This window comes from Littorina saxatilis, linkage group LG4, assembly GCF_037325665.1.
Source record: "Littorina saxatilis isolate snail1 linkage group LG4, US_GU_Lsax_2.0, whole genome shotgun sequence".
NCBI lineage: Eukaryota > Metazoa > Mollusca > Gastropoda > Littorinimorpha > Littorinidae > Littorina > Littorina saxatilis.
Window position 1 is genome coordinate 60,705,662 of NC_090248.1, and position 13,694 is coordinate 60,719,355.

The 13,694-nt window shown below is 44.2% G+C and overlaps 1 protein-coding gene across 1 annotated transcript in view; it reads left to right on the plus strand.

Annotated features, from left to right (window-relative positions):
* The first annotated feature begins 473 nt into the window (after positions 1–473).
* Positions 474–13,694, plus strand: part of LOC138965672 (neuroglian-like) — a 72,241-nt gene continuing 59,020 nt past the window's right edge. Inside the window, exon 1 of the mRNA XM_070337847.1 lies at positions 474–736. Coding sequence (XP_070193948.1) covers positions 661–736 — 76 coding nt within the window. The 5' untranslated portion in view covers positions 474–660. The remainder of the gene's footprint in view (positions 737–13,694) is intronic.

A 13,694-nucleotide genomic window follows, 5' to 3' on the forward strand; every position in this document is an offset into this window, starting at 1 on the left:
CCAGGAATCTGTTGTGACATAATGTTCATACATGGCTTGACAGGCCGTAGCTCAAAAATATTATTTGAATGCGTGTTTTGTGTGTGGGATTGGAATGGTTTCAACACTGTTAATAATTCAAAAGTAAACTGCGAACAGATCTTTAGAAAATGTGCCTCTTGTGCGTTATCTCGTTGGCTTCGGTACTGTCGGCGGTTCAACAAGTAAAAGTCTTTTCAATGCTTTCATGGCATTCAAACAAATGTCAATAGCCCCCCCCCCCCCTCCCCACCCCAATCTCTTTCTGCAGTAATACAATCCTCTCCCATCCCCCATCCCCCCTCCCCCTCCTTCACCACTTCCACTATCCCCCACATCCCACGACCAATTTCCACGCATTCGATGAAAACGGCTGATATTAATCTGTTTCTGCGCTTCGCCCGGGCACATAACCCTCGATCAATAAGAGTTTTGCTTTCCACTTGCAGGGCTCCGTCCCTCCCTCAGTGCCCGCCGCCACAGCTACCCCTGACCCACTAGAGGAGGGAAACAGCCGGGAGGAAGGACAAGAGGACCGAGGACGGGTGGTCAGGCTGGGAGGGTCAGCGTGTGTCCAGTGAGTGACCAGAGCCACCGGGAGGATGTGAGTGTGTTGAGAGACAGGAGTTCCTGGCACCGAGGATGGCAGACTCCGCTCTAGGGATTTCACGTCTTGTCCTGCTGTTGCTGCTACTGCTGGGACTTGGGAACGGCTTCGGTATGTATTATGAGAAGTGTCGTTGTCCTGTCGTGTGTCGATCGTGCGTGTTTGTTTGCGTCTTTCTAAAGTTGGGAGCTGCTTCGTAATACCCAATATTGACGGACTGTGTGATGATATCTTCTGCTATGGTCTGTTGAGACAGTGATATCAAAATCAAGACCGGAGGTCGAGATTTTGATATCACTGTCGAAACAGACCAATAGCAGAAGATATCATCACACAGTCAGTCAATGTTAGATATATTGCTAATTCTCTGGACATTTTGTATTTACTGTAAAGAAATTTACAAAGTATTTGTCTCAGTTTTGGCTGTCCCATATCCCTCCCTCTGATTATTATTTCTTTTTGTTCACTCTTTTCTTGTACTTTTCAGTTTTTCAAAATGTCTTTTCTTTCAAAAAGTCTTTAGTCACTTGCTCAACTAAATTCTGGGATAATTACATTTTCATATATATTTGTTTGTTTTTAAATTTAGGTGTTTTCGTTTTTGAAGTGGGGAAGCAATAAAGAGGTCGTCGATATCAAAACTGATATCGACGGAAATGTCGTCGATATCACTTTTGCACTGAGCTCAGTTTTGCCCAATTGACCAATGGAAATCTACGTAACATATGAAATAGCAATATTGTGTTTTATCATGTGTCATGTGTCGTTGTTCTGTCTGGTTGTGTATTGTGTGTTTGTGTTGTCTTTGTTAAGTTGGGAACTGTTTCGGTGTGTATTATGAGAAGTGTCGTTGGTCCTGTCTGTTGATGCATGTAGTGTGTCCGTTTGTGTCTCGTTGCTGTTAGGAGTTGGAAAGTGCTTCGATATGTGTTATATCATGTTTCTTTGTCCTGTGTTTTATGTCTTGTGTGTTTGTGAGGTCTTGCTGAAGTTTGGAACTGCATTAGTGTGCATTATATAAGAAGTGTCGTTTGTCCTGTATGTTGATGCCTGTACAGGGCCGGACCAAGTTCGTTTGAGGGGGGGGGGGGGGGGGGTTCCAACTGAAGGCAGGGGTCCAAAGTCCACATTTTTTTTTCTCTGAGAGGTACATTGGATGGCCAGGGGGGGGGGGGGTTCCGGAACCCCAGGAACCCCCCCCCCCCCCCAGATCCGGCCCTGCTGTAGTGTGTCTGTTTGTGTCTCGCTTTCACTTCTGTTGTTGGGAGTTGAAAAGTGATTCGGTGTGTGACATTACATGTGTCATGTGTCGTCCTGTCTGGTTATGTATTGTGTGTTTGTTCGCGTCTTTCTAACGTTAGGAACTGCTTTGGTATGTATTGTGAGAAGTGTCGTTGGTACTGTCTGTTGATGTTTGTAGTGTGTACGTATATGTCTGTGTCTCGCTGTTTACACTTCTGCTGTTGGGAGTTGGGAAGAGTTTCTTCATGTGTTATAACATGTGTCATTGTCATGTGTTGGTATGTCTTGTGTGTTTGTGTTGTCTTACTTAAGTTTGGAACTGCTTCGGTATGTACTATCAACAGTGGCTTGTGTCTTTGCTCCATCAGGTCATGTCTTGTGCGTTGTTTGCGTCTTTGTGAAGTTGGGAACTGCCTGTGTATGTATTTTGAAAATTGTCGCGTGGCGTTGTTCTGTTTGGTTATAATTATCTTGTGTGTGTTTGCTAGTTTGTTTGCGTCTTTGTGAAGTTGGGAACTGCCTGTGTATGTATTTTGAAAATTGTCGCGTGGCGTTGTTCTGTTTGGTTATATCTTGTGTGTGTTTGCTAGTTTGTTTGCGTCTTTGTGAAGTTGGGAACTGCCTGTGTATGTATTTTGAAAATTGTCGCGTGGCGTTGTTCTGTTTGGTTATAATTATCTTGTGTGTGTTTCCTAGTTTGTTTGCGTCTTTTTGAAGTTGGGAACTGCTTCGGAACATATGATAGAAGTTGTTCATGTGCCTTGTTTTTGGCGAAAAGCGTGTTGTCAGCGTCTCAAGTTTCTGAAGCCGTAAAGGGTTGGGAGTTGCTTCTATTAGTATAGGACGTGTAATGCTTATGCGTACATTACGGGTGTTGGATGGGGCTGGTCTGGGTCAGTGGTGATATGCTCGTGTTGATTTGCTGGTCTGGTATGCTGGCTTGTCCTTTGATAACGATTGCCCGTTAAATTGTACCGTGGGGTCCACGATGGTGTGGTGATGCCTGTTGGCTAAAGGTTATCTCTTTGATGAACGGCTTGTGCTAAGAGTTACATTTAATTGCTGATTTTCCATTCTTTCACGATCGTGTATGGACTTCTGTTTATATTCACTGCTAAGATTGATTGTTGATTTTCCGGCACAGTCGGTGTGTGTATGTGGGGGTGGGGGGGTGGTGTGTGTGTGTGTGTGTGTATGGGTGGGATATGAGATTACATCTGTAATATCATAAATATGTTTTCCCTTGTTTATAATTGGATTCTCGAGTGAGCAGATGTTATTGGTAGCGACAAACTTACCTTCATTTTGTGGAACAAGACACTGAGCCTTTACGATTGAAGAATGGATTTTGTAGCCAAATATTTGAAGAAAAATCAAACAGGCATTCATATTCGTCTTGCCCGGATGAGAGTGCTTGTAACCGTTCAGTTGCATTTAACAAAACTCATCCCCGATGCCACAAGTTTCGGCCAGATCAATCCCCAGAGAAAATAGTCAGTTATAAAGTGTGTTGACAGAAGAGATTTGACTTGATGAAAAACAAGGGCGGATAATTTAGGGTTCCCGGCAGCTCTGCTGATGCCTCCTTGCTCGTCCAATCACAACGGGGAGATGATGCAGGAAGCAGGATGCGTCATTTTACGGTGCAATGACTCCCGGGCGATGATTCACTGCCCCTGTTTCAACTGTCGTCGTAAAATCTTCATAGGAAGAAAGTCATGTCTCGGACGGCTTCTGACTGATCGCTGGGTGACTGCTGTAAAATATTCCTCGCCTTCCCCCATACTCGCAGTTATGGAGCGCATCATCGTTTATGCCTCGGCTGCATTGGGGACCAGGGGTGGCGTGGACGAGAAAGTACCCAACTAGTTAGGAACCAAACACTGAGTGGGATTGCCTTTAATTGAGATGTATTTGAGATTGCAATCCTTTGCAGCGCTTGGGTCCCATCCAGTTGGACACGTTCTCGTGCATACCACCCCTAGTAACCCGCTTGTTAGAGCACTGGACTTGTGAACTTCGGGTCGTTCAAATCCAAGACGAGACTGACACGGATCAACTTCGTGATTTCGTAGGTAAATGACCTCGGTCATTCTGCCAGGAGAACAGGTGGCTGATTGCAATTAAACACGCACATGCCTTAGTGGGGCGACTCTCGTTGCTGCTAGATTTCTATTAGGCGGAAGCGACTTAAATTTCCTCTATGGGACCAGAACGAAACAGGAGGACGCTGCCAGAACACCAGCCATGTAAGAGAAAGACAGTCAATGATTCTAACTGAAGTTTTGACTACGAGTGGAACAATTCTGACAACGGAAAAGAACTTTGACCAAACAAAATACAAATAAAAGGCAAGGCACAGACTGCAAAGTCATTTGTGTTCTCTACGGTCTCTTCAAGGGACGATTTTGAACACCGCATGAAATCTAGCACAAGACAACACAAATGTAAGAGAGAGAGAGAGAGAGAGAGAGAGAGAGAGAGAGAGAGAGAGAGAGAGAGAGAGAGAGAGAGAGAGAGAGAGAGAGAGAGAGAGAGAGAGAGAGAGAGAGAGAGAGAGAGAGAGAGAGAGAGAGAGAGAGAGAGACTATAGTAGAACGTGTGACGGGTGGTAGAACAATTATGAAAACGCAAACGAACCCAGACCTAACCAAAACAAAGAAGCCAGGGGACAGACTGCAACGTAACTTATGTTCTCTACGGTCACTTCAAGGGACTATAGATAAAGCACACAGCAGGACTTTAGCACAGGACACCACAAATCTAACTGAGCGAGACAGTGACGACAGGCAATTACTGGGGCCGCCACTAACGTCTTTGTAATGACGAGAGCCAGTGATGGACAGTCACTCTAAACATTGCCCGGGTCGCGGACACTCCCTGTCCTTAGAAGACTTGCAGTCTCAGGCCGTCAAGTTAGCTACAGTCCACACCAGTACGACCTCTCTACTGGGCGTGTTAGGCCTTGTGTTCTGAATCACGAACAAGAACGACACAATTAAGTGTTGGCATTATCTTTCTTCTCGTTGCAAGAACGACACGATTAAGTGTTGGCATTGTCTTTCTTCTCGTTGCAAGAAAGACACGATTAAGTGTTGGCATTGTCTTTCTTCTCGTTGCAAGAATGACACAATTAAGTGTTGGCATTATCTTTCTTCTCGTTGCAAGAACGACACGATTAAGTGTTGGCATTATCTTTCTTCTCGTTGCAAGAACGACACAATTAAGTGTTGGCATTATCTTTCTTCTCGTTGCAAGAACGACACGATTAAGTGTTGGCATTATCTTTCTTCTCGTTGCAAGAACGACACAATTAAGTGTTGGCATTATCTTTCTTCTCGTTGCAAGAACGACACGATTAAGTGTTGGCATTGTCTTTCTTCTCGTTGCAAGAACGACACAATTAAGTGTTGGCATTATCTTTCTTCTCGTTGCAAGAACGACACGATTTAGTTTTGTCATTGTCTTTCTTCTCGCAGCATTTTTGAATTTTAGCCTGGCGAGCAACACCAACCGCACTACTGTCCTTTAACAGCAGTGATAGACAGATCCATTTTCCCAGTTAAACGTTAGATACACTTGTCAAGGCCCTTCTATCTTGGGTAGGGATATTACTACTCTTCTTTTCATAAGAAGAACGGCTAAATATTTCTTTTAACGTCGTCATTCTACTGGTGGCGTTACTGAAATTTAGCATTACGAAAGACGTCATCAACCTTGCCCTTTAAACACAGTTACGGACAGCTCAACCTGACCACTGTGGCCGTCACTAACGTCTTTGTAATGACGAGAGCCAGTGATGGACAGCCACTCTAAACATTACCCGGGCCACGGATACTGTCGTTAGACGACTTGCAGTCACAGGCCGTCAAGTTAGTTACAGTCCACATCGGTACGACCTCTCTACTAGAGGTGAAAAGTTAACTGTGCTATGTAACCTGAAGAAGAACGACACAATTTAAGTTTTGGCGTTGTCTTTCTTAACGTAGCATTTTTGAATTTTAGACTGGCGAAGGACACCAACCGTATTGTTTTTTGAAAGCAGTTACAGTCAGATACATTTCCCAATTAAACGTTTGCCTGTCTTTCGTGGGGAGTGTTACTAATACTACTCTTTTTCTACATAAGAATAATCACACAATGATATTTTAACAGTTTTTTTCTTCTCTATTGGTGGTGTTACTAAACAGCGTTGCCCTTTGAATAGAGTTTATCCCACATATTTGACTGAAAATGTCCTGCAGTCGAGGCAGCTAAATTGAAGACGCTTGTTTTGGAACCTCGATCTCTTCTAAAGCCTCGTGCAATCTATTACGTCAAAGTAAAGAAACGTCACTCTAAAAGTGTAGCGTGACGTGTTAGTTCTAAAAATTCCTCGAGGGTAATTAGCGAGCGCATTTTTTTGTTCTATAATGACGTTTGTCTCGGTGACTTTGGTATCATAAGCTGTGGAAAAACAGGTCCCTGCCAGACTTGCTTGACATGACCTCATTTACATGATATACACACGTGTGATTTGAACGAGTGTCTCTCTCACGTATGTAGGATAAAGTGAATTTTTAGATACGATTTTGTATTTGGGAAGTTATGTTTTAAGAATAACCACATTCACTGTATACAGCACTTGAGTGTCCTCACAAGGTGAGAGAGAGAGAGAGAGAGAGAGAGAGAGAGAGAGAGAGAGAGAGAGAGAGAGAGAGAGAGAGAGAGAGAGAGAGAGAGAGAGAGAGAGAGAAAGAGAGGGGGGGGGCTTTTTTGTCATACTTAAATGATGTGCTTCCATATCTTAGAAAGTATTGTAGTATACTAACAGGGGACTCGACTAAAAACCCGATCTATTCAGCAACATGATAATAGGACGAAAAACGAATGAAACAAAGTCCTGTAGCTGCAGCCAATTAGAAGTCACCCTGACGAGTCCAGCTTGAGATTGACATAACGCCTGGTCCTAATGGACGGTCACAGCTCTGACCATGCCTTGCACGCGCCGCACCTCGGACACACACTCCAGGACGCCTCCCCCCCCCCCCCCCCCCCAACACCCACACACACACTGGTAAATCAAGAAGATGAAAAAACGACAATGTTTATTTCTTATTGATAGACTTCTATCAATTCCTGAAAATCATGAAAATTGGACACTATAAAGCTCACAGAAAGAAAACAAACGCAGAAAAAGAGAGAAAAAAACCTAATTACTTCTGGGTTTAAGTATTTCTTTGTAATGTCTCCTGAATCGTATGCATAAATGTTGTTTCGAAACTCATGTGGGTTGTTTTCTCTCCTATTGGCACGGTGAAATGGAGACTAATTTATGGAAGCTCTTCTGAGTCTCCTCGGGAATATGTACGTTGTTGCACATAATCTCTCCAGACCGTTATTTTGACAGGGTCAAACCAATGTTCCTTTTTTTGGCACACGATTCATGTATTATCATGACAACTAGCAAGACACCAAAACTTACTGAGAAAAAAAAGGTTACTAGCTGCGTTCGGAGAGGCAAACTTCTGACTCACTTTAACAAGAAATGGTTACGTGTTTTTCCCTTCAATTTCAGCGTGAATTTGAAGGATTCAGACCCAAATCCCCAATGACTACAGTAAGACATTGCGTTCTCTGACGGACTGCTAAGGGACTTAAGCCCTTCAGCATTCCGCCCATCCATCACAGGGCCGATTACTCATGCACTGACTGTCGTCTTCTGCTCTCCCTTTGGTCTCTGAAGTGTGCCGTGCTTTCCGCTCAGATCCTCGGAGCTAGAGGGGTTCCTTCCCCTGACTGAGGCCTTGGTTGTCCCCCTTTTCCTGCCTCCCTGTCCCACGCACGTGCTTTTGTTTGTTTAAAGTTTCACTGGGTCTGGCGCTCGCGCCGATCTTTTGAACTTAAACAATTTTGGTCGAAGTTTCGTTTCAAAAGAGGCCAAAAAAGACGAAGGAAAAAGTGGCTGGATTGTTCGAAGGTCATTAAGGAGTATATTGTTCGCAGTTTAAATTCTCTTCTTGTTTTTGCTGTCATTGAAGTTCAAGGCCTTTTCTTCTTTGCTTTATTCGTCTTCTTCTTCTCTTTCTCATTCGTCTCCGTCTTCTTCTTCCATGTAAAAATCCCGTTCTGCTTTCTTTTGAGATTGTTGCAAGACTGATGCATTCATTTCTTAAAACGGTGCGGCTTTCTTTAAAAAAAAAACCACGATGTGCGCAAGACCCTTGACCCTCTCTCCAAATAATAACCCTTCATCCACACGGGAGTTGATAAATCTCAGCAAAATAAACGGGTTCACTTCAAACCCCAGCCCATACCTTCAAAACTCATTAAACGGCAGCCTGGCGCGAACATGAATGAGAGTTGACATCTCCATCCTTCAACGTCACATCCGTCAGAGCCACGTGACCGGAAATGGCCGTCCCCTGAAGAGTCTCGGCGAGGAGGCAGCGGACAGGTCACCATCCCTGACCCCGGCCACGGTCTGGCATGATGACCCTCAACTGACCAGCCCTGCAAGGCTTCCATTCAGTAATTGAATGGGCCACCGGGGCTAGGGGAGACTCTGATGTGAGGCCGGCACACGGAAGGTGATGCATGAATGTTGTACGGACCTCTCGCCTTTACCGCTGTCAGCGATCTCCGGAGTCCACAGGGCAAAGCAATCGTTAGCGTGAGAGGCGACCAAGCGTGATTATTGCACGGAAATATCGTGGGACAATATTTGTTCTGGAATATTTGTGTGTGAATTTCTGATATGTCATCTGAGTCAATTTAGGTAGTCGAGCTGGGAAGATATTATAGTGTGTGTGTGTGTGTGTGTGTGTGTGTGTGTGTCTCTCTCTCTCTCTCTCTCTCTCTCTCTCTCTCTCTCTCTCTCTCTCTCTCTCTCGCTCTCTCTGTCCCTATCCCTATCTCTCTCTCTCTCTCTCTCTCTCTCTCTCTCTCTCTCTCTCTGAACTGTGAGAACCCCTCTTTTTACAATGATAGACCCATGACCTGATTGTAAAAGGTGTTGGAGCTTGCCATGTGAACTGAGAAAAGAAACACACTTGCATCGGTCTCGCATAGCAATGTCAGCCCAAGATGCGATAACAAACAGTAAACCAACCAACCAACTGTGAGTACCACAAGAGTGGGTGTGGTGTGCAGTTATAGAAGTTTTGAATAGGCATACATGTTTCAAAGCATTTGGATGATTTTGTAGAATACTTAGAATTGTCAGCATAATTTGTGTGTTGGACATTCTGTTACGATTGTGGAAAACATATAGAAATTGGATTTTGATTTAAATCTAAATTCAAAACGAATTAGCACTGAACATGTGTATGACGTCACTACCGGAAGTAGTCGTCGATGTCGCAGTAAGTTGCTGTAGTTGTTAAATATGAAGAGGATGAGAGTATATGATTGACGCTGTGGACAAGTGAAGAGCATTGCTGGTTCTATACTATGATCTGAAATGAATTGTCTGCAGGGAGGATTCTGCAAGCTCATCATACATATTTAATCACCAGGGTCCAGAATTGCAATCTAGCAGATTGCACCTAAAAGAAAATAACACCGATCAGATTTGTTTCGAGAGCACTCAAGAATGACACACTTTTCTGTTGAAATCCTCTTGATCATGTTTGTTTTTGTAGGCTGTAATGAAAATAACGGTCCCCTCCATGTTCGGAAAACAAGAACAGAAAAAAATTCAAATTCGCTGCTGAGGATTTCAAAGGATCCACTTCGGCATCCCATGCGTAAATGATGACTGGTTCAGGCTGTTGCTTTTTTCCTGCCACGGTAATTTATCTGTCACCCAACGCCCGCAGCCATATCCTCTCTCTTGTTTTTACAGCATTTCCATTTTCACCGCCCCCCCCCCCCCCCCCCTCCTCCTTCCCCTTCGTAATTTCCCTCACCTTCTTGCCCCCAAGTCTTTCGATGTTTTCTGAAACTCTATTTTGTGTTCCCAGTTGTCCCTTCTCCCTCACTCCTTCCCCCGTCCCCTGCCTCCCTTTCCCAATTTCTTTTACTCTCCATTCTGGTCTTCTGCCCCCAAGTCTCTAGATCTCTTTTTTTTACAACTCCAATTTTGTGTGTCACCCGTATCCCCCTCACCCCCACCCCCACCCTCTCCTTTTCTTTCAGTGACCACTTCAATCTCATCCCCATCTGAAACTACTATCCCCAAGTTCCTCCCCCCCCCCCCCCCCCCCCTTCTCCCTTTCTCCCCAGCCTTTAATCGTTTGTCTCCATGTAGTTCCCCACCCAAACTTCCTTTTCTTTTGGTGACGACTTTATCCTCATCCCTATCTCAAACTGCAGTTGTATTGTCACCTCACCCCCCCCCCCCCACCCCCCATTCCAGCCTCCACCTCCATCTTGGGATCTCAGTTTTCCCCAAAACCGAATGTCTTGTAGTGACGATTTCAGTCGCATCCCCATTCCAGAGTCATACCCACAAGTCCTTCCTTAGCCCACCACTCTCCCCTTCAGCCCTCTTTCTTTTGTCCCCGCTCCCTTTCCCTCTTTTCTTTTAATGCCGACTTGGTTCTCTTTATTTTCTCGCCTGTTTTCTCTCGTCCTTTATAACTGATTGCGAGCCGGCTCTTGAGTCACCGACTCTTTGAGTCGTCTTGAATGACACCCGAGTTGCAGCCACGACTCCAGTCGCTCATAGCCGTCTCCATTACCCAACAGGCTGATACTCTGTCTCCTCTCTCGGAGATTAAGGGCGAAATTGTTTTGATGATTACTCTGTGTTTTCTATTTGAATCTCTCTTTCTTTCTTCCTTCTCTCTCTCTCTCTCTCTCTCTCTCTCTCTCTCTCTCTCTCTCTCTCTCTCTCTCTCTCTCTCTCTCTCTTGCTCTCTCTCTCTCTCTCTCTCTCTTGCTCTCTCTCTCTCTCGCTCTCTCTCTCTAGCTCTCTCTCTCTCTTTCTTTCTCTCTCTCTTTCTTTCTCTCTCTCTTTCTTTCTCTTTCTCTTTCTTTCTCTTTCTCTCTCTCTCTCTATCTCTCTCTCTGTCTCTCTCTCTCTATCTCTCTCTCTCTCTAGCTCTCTCTCTCTCTTTCTTTCTCTCTCTCTCTTTCTTTCTCTCTCTCTTTCTTTCTCTTTCTCTCTCTCTTTCTTTCTCTTTCTCACCCTCTCTATCTCTGTCTCTTTCCCAAGATCTGTCTATTGCGGGTTAGGGGGAAGAATTTACCCGATGCTCCCCAGCATGTCGTAAGAGGCGACTAACGGATTTTGTTTCTCCTTTTACCCTTGTTAAGTGTTTCTTGTATAGAATATAGTCAATGTTTGTAAAGATTTTAGTCAAGCAGTATGTAAGAAATGTTAAGTCCTTTGTACTGGAAACTTGCATTCTCCCAGTAAGGTAACATATTGTACTACGTTGCAAGCCCCTGGAGCAATTTTTTGATTAGTGCTTTTGTGAACAAGAAACAATTGACAAGTGGCTCTATCCCATCTTCCCCCTTTCCCCGTCGCGATATAACCCTTCGTGGTTGAAAACGACGTAAAACACCAAATAAAGAAAAGAAAGAAAGAAAGTCTATTGCTCTCTTTCTCTAGATCTGTCTATCGCTCTCTCTCTCTATCAGTATCTCATTCTCTCTATATATCTCTGTCTCATTGTCTCTCTCTGTCTCTCTCTGTCTCTTTCTCTCTGTCTCTCCCTCTCTCTCTCTCTCTCTCTCTCTCTCTCTCTCTCTCTCTCTCTCTCTCTCTCTCTCTCTCTCTCTCTCTCTCTCTCTCTCTCTCTCTCTCTCTCTCTCTCTCTCTCTCTCTCTCTCTCTCTCTCTCTCTCTCTCTCTCTCTCTCTCTCTCTCTCTCTACATTTCTTTTTTGTCTCCTTTCATTTCTTTCTTTTTTAACTGAGAGCTAGGGAGGGTCTGGAGTGACTGCATTTAGGCAGAGGAGGCGGGTGTCGGGGGAAGGGGGGGGGAGGGATATGATATGACTCACACTATCACAATTTACAGATTCAAATATCCAATCAAAATGTTGTTAGCAAACACAGCACGTAGTATGCGCCAGAAGATGTAAAGTAATTTTAATGCCACGACCATGGGATTTTCTTTTTTTTAATTTTGATTCGACAAAGGACCAACACTTGTGTTTCTCCCTTGAAACTTAATAATTCCATTACATCGTGCACACCTTATTAGCCTGTTGCTGGGAACTACTCTGTTTTTAAGTTTGAATGATGATGCTTTTTAACAAACATATTGATATTTTAAAAGTAAAACAGCGACACTGTTGTGTCTTTTACATTGACATTAACATAGACAATTATATCATTTTTAATTAGAAATTAATAATGTGGTGCACATCTTATTGGTTTTAAACACAAACTCTGTGCAATCGCAATGTCCTGACATAAGTACAATTGTTGCATTTGTATATGTAATCAAGCATAGATTGATATCATAATTATCCTTAGTCAATATGCCAGTTAGAAACGCGTCCACTGAGTTGCCAACCAGACAAGCAAATAATAATAATGATCATAGTAAATGAGCATTTATATAGCGCAACATCATAACTTTACAATTATGCTCTTTGCGCTTGAAACATTTAAAATGGGGATGGGACATCGGACAGGTTAGAAGATAACAGCTTGCTGTTTCGAAGACAATATTGGCTTCAAAATCGGATACAGCGGAAGCTCACTATTAAGACCCCCCCCCACACACACACACACACACACACACACACACACACACATTTCAAGACTTCCTCCTTTTTATGACCTGATTTTCTTAGATTTGTGGAGGTCTTAACAGGGAAGGGGGGGGCGTTCCACTGTAAATCAGTCAATAGTTGGTCTACCTCTACTCACTGACCCCCCAAACCAAGTGACATCGTGCGATGGCTTGCTGCCTCAATCTACAGGCAAGTCCCTGTGGTCTCACAACTCGTGTTGTGCTCAACAGGCAGTCACCGAAACCATTACACGGTGTCCCCTATATCTCCCCGGCACGCCTGCTTTATTAGCTCTTCGGGGCGAAGACCCCCGCCTCTGCTCAGCAGCCAATCACCATAGCCATTAGTCCGTGTCCGGAGCCCTTTCAACGACCCCGACCCCGCTTTTCCCTCATTTGCTTTGAATAGTATACATATCCCAAGACCTTTCATCAACCTCGACCTCTTTTCCTTTATTCGCTTTAAATACATATCCCAAGACCTTTCATCAACCTCGACCTCTTTTCCTTTATTCGCTTTAAATACATATCCCAAGACCTTTCACCAACCCCGACCCCTTTTTCTTCATTCGCTCCAAATACATACCCAAAGACCTTTCACCGACCATCCTATTCCCCCTGCAGAGTGTCCTTGTCCTGATAAGTACGGCATGAAACATCCAATGAACACGGCTATCAGACCGTTTCTAAAGCCAACACCGATCCCAATCGTCAACTCAAAGTCATGTCCAAGTAATGGTCTGTATAATTCCCCCACCTTCCTTATCCTTCATTCGCTCTAAGTCCCGAGGAATGAATTGACTAATATCTCAAGAACGTGACAATCATTCCGTGTTCACAGCCCTCACAGATACCGCGCGGCTGCACTGCCTCGTTCATCCACTAAAAGTCTGTGTCCAAATTTCGTGTCCATGCCAACGACCCCCTAGACCCCCTCATTTGCTCAGAGTCCCTAGTGGTACATTCTAAAACAACCAATCAACACGTTAATAAGAACATGCCCGCAGACCTTCACCAACCCAATCTTCTTCTTCTCCTTCATTTTCCCCAAGTCCCGTGCAGTACGGCATTATAAAACATTCAATCAACAAGGCTACCAGTCCGTGTCCAAGGTCGTACACTAACACCGTTTTAGTCCAAGAAGTTCTAGTAG